This window comes from Carcharhinus amblyrhynchos, chromosome 2 (assembly GCF_965287045.1).
Source record: "Carcharhinus amblyrhynchos chromosome 2, sCarAmb.v2.hapA, whole genome shotgun sequence".
Taxonomy (NCBI): domain Eukaryota; kingdom Metazoa; phylum Chordata; class Chondrichthyes; order Carcharhiniformes; family Carcharhinidae; genus Carcharhinus; species Carcharhinus amblyrhynchos.
In genome coordinates, this window is record NC_137325.1 from 11,103,402 (window position 1) to 11,120,137 (window position 16,736).

The 16,736-nt window shown below is 39.3% G+C and overlaps 1 protein-coding gene across 5 annotated transcripts in view; it reads right to left on the reverse strand.

Annotated features, from left to right (window-relative positions):
* The window catches only part of fars2 (phenylalanyl-tRNA synthetase 2, mitochondrial), a 452,664-nt gene that overhangs the window by 283,277 nt on the left and 152,651 nt on the right, over nucleotides 1-16,736 (reverse strand). For all 5 annotated transcript variants that reach the window (XM_080202025.1, XM_080202019.1, XM_080202043.1 and 2 more), the window contains one exon: nucleotides 14,474-14,605. In XM_080202025.1, the coding sequence (XP_080058151.1) occupies nucleotides 14,474-14,605 (132 nt within the window). The remainder of the gene's footprint in view (nucleotides 1-14,473; nucleotides 14,606-16,736) is intronic.

The window sequence follows — 16,736 nt, forward strand, 5'->3', positions numbered from 1 at the left end:
GATCTATGTAGAATTGTGGGGAGCTTGGAATGGCCCAGGGTAAGGCCCAAGTTTGGAGTAATGATATTTCTTTATTAAACCCTTTATTTGATTTATAAGTTGGAGTAAGTTTTATTATATTTTCATTAGTGCAATTTTGAAGAGTTCCTTCTGAAGAAGCAAAAGGAAGGTATTTTTATGAGAGAAGATTTTAAAGCATGTATTTGGGAGCATAGTTTGGCAACACACATGTGTCAATCATCTGAGAAATTCAGAAGAGGCATCCACAGACGTTCACTTAGGATTCAGATTGAAGTATGCATTTGATCACAGGCATCTGACATGCAACAAAGGGGACTTTGTCTGTTAATGAGACCTTTGTTTGTTACGATATACTTTGTAATCTATGGTAATCTTAAAATCCATGTGTATTTATTAAGACAAGGGGAGGAGGAAAGGAGTATTATAATCAAATTTTTTCATGTTTAATAAATATTTTTTCTTGTTGTTAATTGGTGGTCCTGTGACTCTATCTCTCTTCATTTCATCTGGTCTTTTGAGCCAGGGTTCCATTTTGGGATCTTCTCTTCCAGTTATAAGGTAAACTGGGATTATAACAAGTAGCATACGTTACCTTATGTCTTAACGATAGGATAATTCTTGGCAGGTATAGTAGTTATGGTAACGTGGGGAGATTGTGGAATGTGATTAGCACTCCATTAACATACTTCTTTAAGCAACTCCATAGTACAATCTGTTCAGCCATGTTGTCAACAAGTCATGCGGGCATGGCAGCTTTCAAGTATCTGAAAAGCCAGTGCACAAGTGGATGCACTCATGTCAGTGTGGGACACCAGCTTAGCAAACTGATCTAAACAATAAACATCAATTGATGGTTTGTACTTGGACATCCCAACAGGGTGCAGCTTCAGAGAACACCAGCTCTCCAATCACTAGCTCTCATGGATGAATTGGCTTGATGACAGAGTGTGGTTGTAGAGGATTGTTTTTCAAACTGGAGGCCTGTGACCAGAGGTGTACTTCAGGGATTGGAGCTGGGTCCACTGTTATTTGTCATTTATATTAATTATCTGGATGAGAAGTTAGTAGGCATGGTTAGTAAGTTTGCAGATGACATCAAAATTAGTGGACAGTGAAGAAGGTTATCTAGGATTGCAATCAGATCTTGATCAATTGGGCCAGTGGGCTGATGAAGAGCAGATGGAGTTTAATTTAGATTGCCAAGTAATGCATTTTGGTCGACTGAACGCGGGCAGGACTTACTCAGTTAATGGTATGGCGTTGGGAAGAGTTATAGAACAAAGAGATCTAGCAATACAGGTTCATAGTTCCTTGAAAGTGGAGTCACAGGTGGACAGGGTGGTGAAGAAGGCATTTGGCATGCTTGGTTTCATTGGTCAGAACATTGAATACAGGAGTTGGGTCAGACATTGGTGAGGCCACACTTGGAATGCTATGTCCAGTTTTGCTCACCCTATTATAGAAAGGATATTATTAAACTAGAAAGAGTGCAGAAAAGATTTACTAGGATGTTCCTGGGACTTGATGGGCTTGAATTATAAGGGTGGCTGGATAGACCAGGACTTTTTCCTCTGGAGTGTAGGAGGCCTAGGGGTGATCTTAGAGTCTATAAAATAATGAGGTGCATAGATCAGCTAGATAGTCAACAACATATTTTCCAAAAGGAATCTAAAACCAGAGGGCATGGATTTCAGGGGAGAGATGAAGTATCCAGGTGGGCAATTTTTTCACACAGAGGGTAGTGTGTGTCTGGAACAAGATGCCAGAGGTTGTAGTGGAGTTGGGTACAATTTTGTCTTTTAAAAAGTGTTTAGACAGTTACATGGGTAAGATGGGTTTAGAAGGATATGAACCAAAAGTGGGCAATTGGGACTAGCTTAGAGGTTAAAAAAGGGGCAGCACAGACAAGCTGGGCCGAAGGGCCTACTTTCATGCTGTAAACCTCTATGACTCTAATAATACAGTGCCATCATCTTGACCCCAAGAATCCTTCATGCAGGATGCAGTGACCTCTAACACTACATCATGCACCCAAAGCTGAGAGGTTTCTTTCGCGTTGTCCTCAAAGGAGTGGGTCTCACCAGGTCCATGGTTTAATTAGTTACAAACATTCAGGAACCTGCATTTGTTGAAAGCCTACCAAGTTTAATTCCTGGATGACCTTGCCATTAAGGAGAAACATGGTCCAGTCAGAATCAACATAGAAGTCAATGACAACTTCTTCCCTTCATAGACCCTGCTGAGAAATTTGACAATGTGCCTTACTTTCAGAATAAGATAGTCCTGAACATTGGCTTTTGTGGGCTGGACAATCGTTTCTATGTACGCAAAGTTAATGGAGTTTAGAAGGCTGAGGGGCGATCTTATAGAGACAGATAAGATAATGAAGGGGCTAGATAGGGTAGAGGTAGAGAGATTCTTCACACTTAGAAAGGATAGCAGAACTTGAGGGCACAGCCTCAAAATAAGGGGGGGGGCGCAGTTTAGATCAGGGTTGAGGAGGAACTTCTTCACTCAAAGGGTGGTGAGTTTCTGGAATTCTCTGCCCATTGAAGTGGTGGACGCTACCTCACTGAATATATTTAAGTCACGGGTAGATAGGTTTCTGATAGACAAGGGAATTAAGGGTTATGGGAAGAAAGCGGGAAAGTGGAACTGATCCATTTCAGATCAGCCATGATGTTGTTGAATGGCGGGGCAGGCTCGAAGGTCTAGATGGCCTACTCCTGCTCCTATTTCTTACGTTCTTAATGAGTAAAGCATCATGCAATGAATTCCATGTTGGGTTTTGTGCTGTGCCATTACAAAATGATCACATAAAGCACTGCTAGGCAATCATCCAGAAGCAAAGTAAGATCCTCACAGCTAAGGAAACGGCTTCATCAAGATGATCACATACCTCTGACATCACATTCACGTCCCTCTCACAGGCTTTTGTAATGTTCCCGATTGATCCCTACTTCTCTAGTTCAGCGTCATGCATGGCAAGAGTGGGAAATAAAAATGGAATGAGTTACATTCAATTTTGACCCAGCAGTGGCTCACTGGAGCCAAATCACAGTCTGTTAGTGCATGTAAATGAGGTTAAATTGTCCTCAGGCTGGGATGTCATAATTGTCAATTTTGCCCTGGCAAAGATCTAGTGCAAGCAGTGAGCTGAGATATCTGCCAAACTAATAAGGTATTGAACGACCCACTGAACCTAACCCTACCTGTGATTAAAAACATCTCAAACAAGAGTGGCTGCGAAGTCATACTGTTTTCTGAAATTAATAAAATTCTGAAATTATACCCTCTGGCCACTGTTTTCTGAGATTAATATACTTTACTAACAATGAATGTCAGGGGAAATTACCTTTCAATAGAGGAATCAGTAAGTCAGGCCTGTTGACCCAAAATCCACCACAGACAAATATGCTACTGTACAAATCATTATTAACTACTTCTGATTCAGAATATTAAAATATTTTTCAAATATGGAGTAATATTATCTGTCAAAATTGAGCTTTTATGAGATTCCTTAATACACAAAGGAATGACATTTCTGCACAAAATAACATTTTTATCAACATATTTTGATCATAGTGAATTGAAAATAAATGGGGTTCAGTACATTTCTGATTTTGAATATTGTGAAGTAGAACATATGAAACAAATGTATTATAAAACATATTTCTCAAGTTTTATGTTGTAAGGATCAGAATTAGAAATGTACATATTCTTTTTTACTTTCCTTGTTAAATAACAAAGTAATTTTAAATAATGATAAGTATGATCAGTGCTGAAATTTATGAGAAAGAAACATTCAGCACTTGGTGGATTAGTTAATTTGATTTTTTAGGTGTTTTTCTGTAAATGTTCCTTTCAAATGAGAGAAAGTAATTTCCCACTGTTGAGATAGAAGCTTATTTTTGATACCTGTATAAAGAAATCCATGGCTGCTCCTTTGCAGTTTTAGGGTTACAATTGAACACGGAGAAGATATATATAGCACACCTCCAGGACAGGCATAAACACAGTGGCAAAGCCAGGATTCTGAGATCGGGGTGTCGTTTTTAAAGAACTGAAACTTAAATTTAAGGCACCCCTCTTTCCTTGGAGGTTGATATCCACCACCCCTTCTCCCAACAAAGCTGGGGAACCAGGAAGGGGGAGGGGATGACTCCCTCAACCCTCAGGGTCCACAGACACCTCCATGCCCCTGGCATAGTCATCACAATTGGCTTTCTCTTCTGAAATTTTTTGCTATTTTTAAATTTGTGCCATGGCATGGCATGGCATCAGATGCTTTTGAAAACTTGCAGTGATTCATACAGATGTACTGTTGTACCGCTTGGGGGTGGGGGGCGCGGTAGAGGAGGAGGAGGAGTAGGAGTGGAATGCACCGTGGTCGGATGCTTTGGCAACAAGCCCTTTAATAATATGTAAAATTATGTTAATATACTGAAATCCAGTTCATGCCTTTTCTGTATGTCAACCTGATCACATCACCAGTGCCGGGGGGGTGGGTGGGTGGTGGTGGAGAAGAGATCTCAGAATAAGATCTCACCAGCACAAATCCCGTTGTAGCCATTCGCAAGATTTGTGCCCGTGGCTAACAAGGCAATTAGATTGTGTTCCTCATTTCTGAGGAAATAATTTATTTGATTGTTTGCTAATCACCCTTGACAAACAACAGCATTCCATGAGTAGTAGGAGTGGACAGCAAAACAAAGTTGGCTAATGACATCATAAAGCAAGGCTTTTTCACCTGCCAAAAACAGGTTTAAAATGCCATGTCGTTCCCTTGCTATTTCTGAATCAGATAGTTGCTTCATTGAATTACTACTTCTGAAAATATGTTTAAGTCTATCAATTTTATTCAATAGCAAGACTTTTTGCAATTTTTAAAATTGTGCCATAGGATCTTCAACTCTTGTCATGTACTCCCAACATCATACAGCAACTTCAAAAAGGATAGCTAGACCATCACCAATGCTGCTCTGAATTCTGACTGTGTGAAAGTGAATGCAAGCACCCTGGCACCAACTCTCAATTAGATTGCTTCTGTTTTTAAGGAAGTACTTGGCCTTCAGAGTCCTTTCCACAGCAAGGTGGTGAAGGTTATGAACTCAGTGGTGTAGGTAAACCATGGATCTGAAACCATACCTTACCCTACAATGGTGCTGGTTTTCATATAGCTATGTGTTGGGTGTCATAAATGTAGTACATCGATGGTATGAGTGATTCAGGATCTTTAAGTATATAGCATTAAAATCTAATTTATAGTAATATCAGGCCGTTTTCACAGGGAGATGCACACTATAAAGCTTGTGGTATAATGAATACTTTCCATGTACACATTTCTACTCTGCCAACATAAGGTTGAGGTAGTATTTTGATACCAATCACATGATGCTGTATACATTCAGGCTGAAGCTACAATGTTAATCTGCATCACTCCATCATAGTTATTCTTTCTCTTGCAGAAAAATAACTTGCTTCCAATCTTAACACAATAGAACAATTAAGAATTCCCTATATTTTTGTATTAAATAGGAAAAATACTTATTTATTTTTAAAACAAAGCAAAATGTTTGAAAGAGGCCAGTAATTTTGATATCAAGATTCCAATTCAAGAACATTTTTGTTTGTGCAATTCCTGAATATCAGCCATGACCGTCCTGCCTCAGCTTATCTGCTGCTAAAATTATCAATACCACTATTACCTTCAGATTTGACTCCCACCTTCCAACCTCTTTGAAAGTGAGCTCACCCAAAACTCTGCTTCCAATAGCTCAACTTGCACCAATCACTCGTCACCCATCACCCTTCTGCTCACTGACCTTCATTGGTTCAATAATGCCTTGATTTAAAAACACTCATCCATATCTCCAAATTCTTCCATGTTTTGCCCCTCCCTATCTTAACAATCTCAGATCTATAACTCCTACCCTTGGTAAATCTTCATTTTTCCAATGTTGGCCTTTTGTGTATGCTTGATTTTTGAATTACTGCAGACTTGGCAGCCATGCTTTGAACTGACTAGGCCCTATGTATTGGAATTCTCTCATTCGGTATTAAACTTTGACTGATAACACTTCTGTGAAGTACCTTGGGATGTGGTTACTACATTAAAGGCACCATATAGTGTAAGTTCTTGTTGTGACTTAATCAAAGCCTCCGCAGATCATTTACTTTTGTACATCACTGATTTATTATTGTTTATCAAGATACAAGATGTTAGCACAGCAAAATGGAATACTCCCACCCCCTCCACTGCCCCCACCTCCTCCACAAAGTTTCCCCCAACATCTCCCAATCACCAGTCAGAAACAGCTCATCAGCTTTCCATCTACTCCCACTCAATAATGGCCTTGAAATTCGATAGCATTTCCACATGTTTCCGACTTGGGTTCCACCAACCAGCTGTATATTTTCAAGGCCAGTGTGTCTCAAGTTATCATAATCCTATTCATTCATGGTGATGTACTACAACAAAGGATTACATCAGCATTTGCAATTCACTTGTGTAACTTTAGAATTTTATTTCTTTTTGTGTGTACACCCTGATCACAGTGTTTAAATTGATTATATTGCCAGTAACGTTGTATTTTAACTAATTTACAGTTTGAGTACAACATACAATATACTGACAGGTTCCGCTATTGTGAAAAGTCTCATTTTAAACATGTTTTTATTTTACTGACAGTTTCATTAATGTCAAAATGAGTATTATTTTAAACAACTTGTTTCATTTTGATAGAATATAAGTGACTTGCGAAACATAAAGTATATGTAGTCATAAAATTGGGTTTTAGTAGTGTTTATTAGACACGTACGAACAACTATTAAGCTCCATTATCAAACTCAGCATTCTGTGAGCACCAGGTGTATTGCTGGAAGCACTTGCCCATAATGCACAGTACTTCTGGTGCGCTCAGTGGATTAATCAAATAGCACGTTTGTGTCATTTTTCAAACTTGCTTTAATTTTAATTACTGCCTGTTAAATATAAACGTGTCCTATGTGAAAATGTTAATTCACTTCAACAGCTGAAGCACCAGCATTTCAATCAGAGGGGTTCAGGAGGATTCAAATTCGCTGAGTGCACACTAAAAAGTATTGTTCGGCACAGCTGTTCATGTGGTATATTACCAATAATTAAATATACAATAACATGTCTTACAGAATTAATTTGGCAGATACAAAAAAAATTTTTTTAGTAGGACTAGCATCACATTTCTTCTCTCTAAAATATATTTCATGAGACCTTTGAATGAAAATTCTGCATATGGGACTGTTATAGAGTGCTATAATAAGCATCTTCCAATTTGAATGGATGTACTGATTCTTTAATGGGCATGAGTATGTGCAATTGGCATCATCAGTAGCATTGGCTTTTGTGGGTCTAGTCTTAACATGAGGGGCCTGTGTAACTAGCTGCCTATATTTCTGAGTCCATGCTGGGTTTTGATATTTTTATAACTAAGATTGAATATCACAACACGTTCAACTACTGTCTTATGGCCAAGTTACCACATTTTTTTGTCGATAAGGAGAAAATGGCAAAATAAATAAAAAGAAAATAAAAATTCAAGGTTCAGCATTGCATTACTAAGATTCTTGGCAAATGGAATTGCAGACAAGGTTAAAAAGTGCTCAACTCTCCTTTGCGTGTGGGGTATAAAGACTTACAAGCTAGTGAGGAATTCAGCAACATCACGGAAACTGGGGGGACATTTATTTTGTGGATTTAGTTGCAGTTGTTCAGAACTCACAATCTGAGGTCCTGAGTGATTGTCCAGTATTCAACTTCAATCGTCATTTTCAGAAGACAGGACAGCCAGTAGCTAAATTTGTTGCTGAATTAAGACAACTCTTTAAACATCATGAGTTTGGAGCAGTATTGAAGGACATGCTCTGGGACAGTAGCATTAATAATGACAGCATTCAGCATCATGTGTTGGGGAGAAGCCACACTGACTTTCAAGAAGGGTCTAGAAATTTCTCAGGGCATGGAAATGGTGGCCAGAATTGCAAAATGTATTCAAAGTGCACAGACAGGTTCAGTGTAAAGAAAGAAAGGCTCCAAGTAAAGAAAGGCTCCAAGCAAAGAAAGGCTCCAAGCAAAGAAAGGCTCCAAGCAAAGAAAGGCTCCAAGCACGAAGATGAAAGCTGTGGAATGTTTCAGGTGTGGAGGAACACACTATATGAATTCGTACAAACTTATTGACACTATTTGTCACTGTTGCAACTAAATAAGTCATTTAGTTAAAAATTGCAGGGGTGCTAAAAGTAATTCGAAGGCTGAGCAGCGAAATTCAAATTCAAAGAATTCTCAGTCAGTGCCGCATCATCTTGAAAGGGCACAGCAGGCAGAGGAGCATTTTTACAATATGTTTAATATGAGTGAATGGTATGTGGAATTTATCTACACTACAGTGGAGGTTGATGGAAAACAAATTAGGACGGAGGTGGACACGGAAGCCTCTGCATCTGTAATTATTGAGGAAACCTCCAAGGAGACTTGGGGCTCGAAGCAGGCACCAGCCCTTTCTCAGGCAAAGATCCAAGTTTGAAAGTACACCAGGGTCATTAGAGATGGACATTGCATACAAAAGCCAAGAAGCATGAATATGGCTCCTATGGATAAAAGGAAAAGGGCCTAGTTTACTAGAGCATGACTGGCTCAGTAAAATTTCATTCAGCTGGGGTGAGATTAGGCACAGAATGATAACAAGAGGATGTCATCCAGAAATGTTCTGAGGTTTTCAAAGATGAACTGGGTCTATTGTGTGGCAATACAGTTAACCTATTTGTAGATCTCCAGACTACTTCTCACTTTTTCAATCCCGGGACAGTGCCCTATTCCAAGAAAGGCAAAATGGAGGAGGAATTGGAGCAGGTGCAGAGGCTTGGAATCATTGAGCCCATTCAGTTCTTATGTTGGGAAGCTCCAATATTTCCTGTTCTTAAAAGTGATGGCACTGTGCACATATGTAAAGTTATTAAACAGGCCTTCAAGCTGAACGCTTACACATTGTTATGGTTGGAACATTTGTTTCAACCATAACACTTTCAACACTTGCAGTAACAAGATGTTCATAAAACTTGATATGAGCTAAACTGATGATCAGCTTTTGTTAAAGGACAACTCAAAACAGTATGTTACAATCAACACTCAAAACCGGTTTGTTCAAATACAACCATCTGATTTTCAGGGTATCCGACAATTTTCCAGTGGACAGCGGACAATCTATTCCAGGGGATTTCTCATGTAGCAGTTTATATGAACAACATTTTAAACACAGGGAAAACGGAGGAGAGGCACCTCAGCAACCTGGATAAATCATGAAAGAAATCTTCAAAGGCAGGGCTGAGCCTGAACCGTAGCAAATGCATCTTCTAGGCATAATATGGAATATCTGGGTCTCGAGGAAGAGACGGCCTATCGTATTCTCACTAGATTATTAATTCAGAAAAATCAGCTAATGTTCTGGGAGCCTGGGTTCAAATCCCCCCAAAATCTGGAATTAAACCATGAAACCAATGTCAATAGTCGGGAAAAACCGAAGATTTCTTTCATGATTTATCCAGGTTGCTGAGGTGCTGCTCCTCAGTTTTCCCTGTGTTCAAAATGTCGTTCACATAAACTGCTACATGAGAAATCCCCTGGAATAGATTGTCCGTTGTCCACTGGAAAATTGTTGGATACCCTGAAAATCAGATGGTTGTATTTGAACAAACCAGTTTTGAGTGTTGATTGTAACATACTGTTTTGAGTCGTCCTTTAACAAAAGCTGATCATCAGTTTAGCTCATATCAAGTTTTACGAACATCTTGTTACTGCAAGTGTTGAAAGTGTTATGGTTGAAACAAATGTTCCAACCATAACAATGTGTAAGCGTTCAGCTTGAAGGCCTGTTTAATAACTTTACATATGTGCACAGTGCCATCACTTTTAAGAACAGGAAATATTGGAGCTTCCCAACATGAGAACTGAATGGGCTCAATGATTCTAAGCCTCTGCACCTCTCCAATTCCTCCTAGTTCGCTAATGTCCTTTAGGAAAGGAAATCTGCCATCCTTATCTGTTCTGGTCTACATGTGATTCCAGAGCCACAGCAATGTGACTGATTCTTACCTGCCCTCTGAAAAAAACAAGTAGGAATGGGTAATAAATGCTGGCCAGTCAGTAATGCCCTGGTCCCACAAACAAATTTCTCAAAAATCGCAGTGCAGGGCTTGTTCCCTGCGGAAAGTCAGAGCTGCCAAGGAAACCCCAAATTTCATAAGTGTGCTTGAGCTCAGATCACGTCTGGCAAAGTAAATTAATATGGGAACATTCTGCCAGGCCTTTCAAGTGTTGGTACTACTGTATCTACAACTTCACAAAGAATCAAAATGGGAGTGGGTGCTAGCACAAAAGACAGCTTTCAAGGATGTGAAAGCAATGCTACAATCAGCTAATCTGCTGGTTCACTTTGGTTAAGATGTGGAGATGCCAGCACCATACCATGGCTACCATCGACACCACAAACTGCCGGCTCCAAGAGGACAGGATCTCCAAGAAGATCGAGCATATCAACATACTTACTATCACTTTGATTAAGACAGACATGATCTTGTGATGCCTTGCCCTACTGTGTTGGGGCAGCACTCTCTCTTTAGATGGAGGACGGGTCCAAAAATCTATTGGTTTTTCATCATGTACGCTGACAGTAGCTGAGAAGGAATACTCGTGGCTAGACAAGGAAGGTCCAGCCATTATTTCTGCTGTGAAATGGTTTAATCAGTACCTTTATGGTTGTTCATTAACCTACATGCACCAACCAACCACTAGCCATTGATGAGGCTTTTCAGTAAATCCAAATGCATTCTCTCTCATGGCCTTCATAAGAATACAGCACTGGGCTCTCACACGGTCAGCCTACCAGTATAACATTGAGTTTTCTTGTTTCTGGTAACAATACAATATTTACGAACGATTTGTTCCAAGCGTTTATGCGAAGGAACGGAATACTCAATGTACATACTGTGCCTTTTCAATCACCTTCAAATGATTTCACAGAGCAAACTATTCAAATACGGAAAGAAGAATTGAAGACAATGCCAGGTGATTCTCTGGGAACAAAGTTCTCACGGTTCTTGTTCCAGACTTGATTCATGCCACAAACAACAACAGGACACTCACCAATTGAATTACTGATGGGTATGAAGCCAAAGTCTCACTTGGATCTGGTACATCCAGATGTCAAAATACCCCGAGAGTGGGAAGGAGACAGGAAAAGCAGCAGAGACATGACTACTGTGCTAAGAGAGATTCAACTCGAATGATTGTATCTATGTAAGGAATTTTGGCAGTGACCAGCATTGGCTGCCTGGAATTATTCTCAACCAAACTGATCCAATTACTTTGGTAGTGAAATTGAAACTGACAATTGGAAAAGTTGTTTGGAGACATCAGGATCGTATTTGTCTATCCCATAACTTAGTCATAGAGTCATACAGTACAGAAAATGTGATTCCTGATGTACAAGGATTTTCAGTGGATTCTACTTCAGCAGAGGATGAGGGGCCTTCAGGCACAGATACTTAATCTTCTCTTGCGCCCATAGGTCCACTAAACCAAGTCTCACCAGTTTCTACAAAGTCACCAGTTGTATTGTGCAGGTCACATCATAATTGCAAAGCTTCTGAAAGGTTGAGGCATAGTTGAGATCTGAGTGACATTATTTTTCTTTCCTTAAAGGGGACTGAAATTAAGGGGGTGTTATAGTGTTATAATAGGCATCTTCCTATTTGAATGTATGTACTGATGTCTTTAGCAGGTATGAACATACACAAGTGATGTCATTGGTAGCGTAGTCTAGTCTTACCACAAGGGACCTGTGTAACTAACTGCCTCCAGTTCTGAGTCCATGCTGTAATATATTTTCACTCAAAGGGTGCTGAATCTCTGGAATTCTCTGCCCGTTGAAGTGGTTGAGGCTTCCTTGCTAAATATATTTAAGACGCGGGTAGATAGGTTTTTGGTAGGCCAGGGGATTAAGGGTTATGGGGAGAAGGCAGGAAAGTGGAACTGAGCCACTTCAGATCAGCCATGACCTTACTGAATGGCGGGGCAGGCTCGAAGGGCTAGATGGCCTACTCCTATTTCTTATGATCTTATGATACTTTTGTAAGTAAAGAAGACTCAATATCACAACGCTTTCAAATACCTTTCTGTGCCCAAATTACCACAAGGACATTTAAGAAATATTTATTCATTTAATTAGTAAAACTAGCTAGAAGGTACTTTTAAAAAAACACTCCTACTAGCTAATATATCATCAACTTAAAGATTTTTAAAGCTTTGGTTATAGACCCATTGAAGGGTTAAGAATCCATGCTGTCACTTGTCTTTAAAACTGTGTTTTATGACCTGTAAAATCAATAAATATTTTAACATGCTACTGCTATGTTGGTTGTAGATGATGAAAATTTCATTTTATAGTGAGTAGTAGTCTACATGAATGCAACGTGCAACATTTCTCGAACAAATTAATCTCCATTCCTTGGCCATAGCCTCTCTCCAATTTTAGCCTTGCGACTCAGTTGTAATCCTATCCAATCAGCACTGAATATGTTTAAAGTTGTACTGCTAACTTCCCAAGTTGTATACAAATTTGAATTCAGTTTTTGCTTTATGTTTTATCCCCAGGTTATACTTCATTTAAACCACACTTTGCTATGAATGTAAAATAGTGCAGTCCATGGAGAATGTCAATCACATCATTTGGATGATTTCTGCCAGCCAATTTTCATTCCAGACAATTTTGCTGAGACTGGCAAGTTTACCTTCCAGAGGAAGCTTATGAACAAATATTATTTGAGAGTTAAATGCTCGGATGTTGTAGATGGCACCAGCTTAATTACAGGTCAACTGCACAAACAAACAAGTAGGGACGTACAGTTTCTGATGTTGATAACTTCTGCGTCAGATGCTATTATGTAAATCTTGTGATGCAGTGTGCCAGCTGCCAATGTGCTCAAATGTAATGAAGCGGGGTGGGGTCAGAACATCCTGGGAACTGGAGTACTGAGATTGCACACACTAGCATTTTACAACTGTTTTGCAGCTGATGCTTGATTAAGTTTGTTCCCTCAACAGCAACACAAACTCATTAAAGGTTCTATAATCTCGATGAAGCTATGGCTTTCCAACATGTCAGTTCACATGTTTTGCTTCAGAATAGTGTTGCAATCCTTCTACAGCATTAAAAATTTTGGTATTTTAAATCTAATTTTCAGACCTTTGAGACAGATTTTAAGGAAAGTGTGTTGACCTTGTTGGGTGTAAGTGAGAATTATTTGGGCTCTTATTGCAATGTTACTTTGTTTTGTTCTTTTCCTCTGTTTGCATTTTGGATTTTTCTTTTTCACCTGTTCCCATTGGGAGGTATGTAATGCTCTATTAAGCATGACCAACAGGCAGCATGGACACGGTAGTTTGAGGATGAGAAGCAGAAGACTGTGCAGACAACACTTGCACCTGAGGCATACAATTCCAGGTTACCCACTTTTCAGCTATATGGCCATCATGAGGGATCCTTCAGATAGAAAGGAGATGTGCCTTTAATAATATACAAGGAGATCTTTCTGCTTTTTGGGACTGCATTCTTGAACTATGATCCATCATTGTCATAGCAGCAGAAAACTAGTCTTTGGTTTTTGGAAGTGGAAGCAGCACACGTGCCATGTCATGGCAATAAAGTATAGCCCCGAATTATGAATGGATATATGGACTTTTCAGTAACTAATAAACTCACTCTCTTTAACTCAAGAAAGCTTGTTAAAATGGCTCATTTTAACACAAATACATAGGAAAAAGTATCCTCAAGGAAAAGGATCCTTTTTAAATTCACATGTTGTGACCAACCAAGGGAATTGAATAAAGATGGGAAGAGAGTTCATCCCTCCTCACTCAGGAACATAACAAATTGGAGGTATCCAGTCAGGAACTTAAACTGGGACTTTGTTCAGGGATTGGTCATAACAGCAGTGACTGATGTGCCCAACATGCAGATTAACCTTCTGTCAGGGATTAATGCTGTCAAGTTTTACATAATGGCTTGCTGTGCTGTATACTCAGCAAGGTTTTCAGCTATATGTTGCATCTTGAAGGCTTTCCTGCTGTTTCATGTAACGCATGAGATGCAATGCAAGAGTTGAAAGATTCTACGAGGCTGGCATCTGTGAGCCATAAATATACCCAGTTCCCCACACTGTTACTACTGTTTCAGTTTTTATGTGAAGTCCTTCTTTTACATGCAATTGTTCTTAAGAGTTCTTCGGCAGAAACTTTCACATGATTTTCAAATGTGGAAAGAAGATCGGGGCAAAAAAATAGGAAGAACAGAGAATTAAATCAATAATCAAAGAAGGCTTCAAAAACTCCAATGTCAATTGTTCTGCACTATTTAATTACCTGAGTTTACCAGCTGCTGCTCCATGATCCCACAGCCAAGGACCTCCATCCACTCTCCTTGGAATTTGATCTCCATTTCAAAGGAAGGATGTGTAAATGGGAAATAGCAATCTACCCATCTAATTTCCAGTCCTGTTGCAAAACAAAAATGACAGCATTAGGGATTTCTGTAAAAGTTTACCCTTCAGCTAATGACACCAATTACTGAATTCCAGGAAAATAAATAGCAAACAAACCTATTTACAACAGTTTTGTGCACAGCAATAAATCTTTAAACAGAGGAAAAAATGGACATGTCCTTTCCAATATGAAAAGTGCTTTGTGCAGTTCAGGCCCCCTCCAAAACTAAATCAATCACTTGTCAAAATCTCACAGCCACCTGGCATACAAGGAAAATGAGTCAAGATCACTGGGAAGCAGGCAATCCTATTTAAAACCTTAACTGGCAGCAGCTATTAACTTCTGAAAAATGATGAAGTAGGCTTAACCTTGGTGATAGACTCGAAAGCTCTTCATTTGTAAAACAATCACTGCTAATCATCACCCCTTTTATGAGCCTCTTATTTTTGCATGAGAAAACTCATATGTAATATTATTCCAAAAATATTAATAGAACAGGAATTGTGTGTTAGATAGACTTCTTTTTTGAATTAGAGCTGTACTTCTTTAATCATTTGGGTTTATCATCAGTTTACTGTTTCGTACTTCATAAAATGCTGCATCTGCAGGCTAGAATACTGTTGAATTGCATTTGGACCCTTGTGGTCTTATTTTGATTTTTTCTTAGTTGCTGTTCTGTAGACAAGGTGGAATCACAGAGATCTGTGTATTGTCTTGCCTAAAAAGATTGGTTTGTTTGTTTATGCCTCATCCAAAGTACAGCACATTCTTTTGTAAATCCTTAGCAAAATGCTTTGAATTTTGATTATTCTTCCCCAAAGCCTTGAAGAATGAAACAAGAATTATTTTCTTTAATGTGACACTAACAGTTTCATCAGAGTGGGATGTACCATTCACTTTTAATGCTGAACATTTAAGCATTATTGGAGCAGAGTTTGCAGAGACATTGGTAAAATCATGTGGTAGTAAAAATGAATGATTAATATTTTGTTTACCTATGATCTATATCCAGATTACCTATGATCTATATCCAGGGCGGCAGGGTGGCACAATGGTTAGCATTGCTGCCTCACAGCACCAGGCACCCAAGTTCAATTCTGGCCTCGGGTCACTGTCTGTGTTGAGTCTGCAGTTCTTCCCATGTCTGCATGGGTTTCCTCCAGGTGCTCCAGTTTCCTCCCACTGTACAAAGATGTGGGGGTTAGGATGATTGGCCATACTAAATTGAACCTAATGTCAGGGATTAGCAAGATAAATAATGCCGGGTTATGGGAATAGGGCCTGGGTGGAATTGCGGTCGGTGCAGACTCGATGGGCCAAATGGCCTCTTTCTCATTGTAGGAATTCTATGAATCTATGAATTAAAGAAGGTAATACTCATTTTTTGTTAATAAGTATATAAACAAGAATTCTGATTTTCACTTTCAGTCCTTCACTATCATAGTATGAAATGCAGCAAGTGACATTCGCATCAAGTAAGCAGAATGCAGTACAGGATTCAATGAGAACTGTGTCAATCCAGTGCATTACTTTAAATGAAAGATCTAATCACCTGCACCTCTTAAGAAATACTAGATTTTCCAAGGCTTTGCTCAGTAGCAAGCCAGGTCCTTAACTACAGTTATTTATCATTATCCTACTGTGGCCCAAATGTGGCAGCATTGTACCACCTATTGCCATAATGTACCAAGCTAAAATGAAGCCATATACACTGTCAGTAACAATACTCACAGAAGATACAGGTATTACACGGTCTACTGGTGCTGAAACATGTCGTTTTTTTACAGATACAGGGGAGAATTTTAACTAAAGGAAGTGTTTGTGGCTCAGGTGGGATAAAAATTCAAGGCTTATAAATCAAATTCCTGATCCAAAACCACTCCCTACCCACCCATTTCTGATGGTAATCAAGGTGGGAAGCTGGGAAGACAACAACAGCTTCTGAGGTGGGTACCTTAAATATGATAATGACCGGTGAGCCTCACTGTTATTTAACTTACTGAATTTAATTGCCATCAACCAGAATCAAAGCATATAAAGAAGAGGGTAGGATAATTTTAATTTTTCCCCTTTACCCTATCTCTCCTATTGTTCTTCCCAACCCTCCCCTTTCAAATCCGCCCTTGCAGATCAGTTGAAGGGA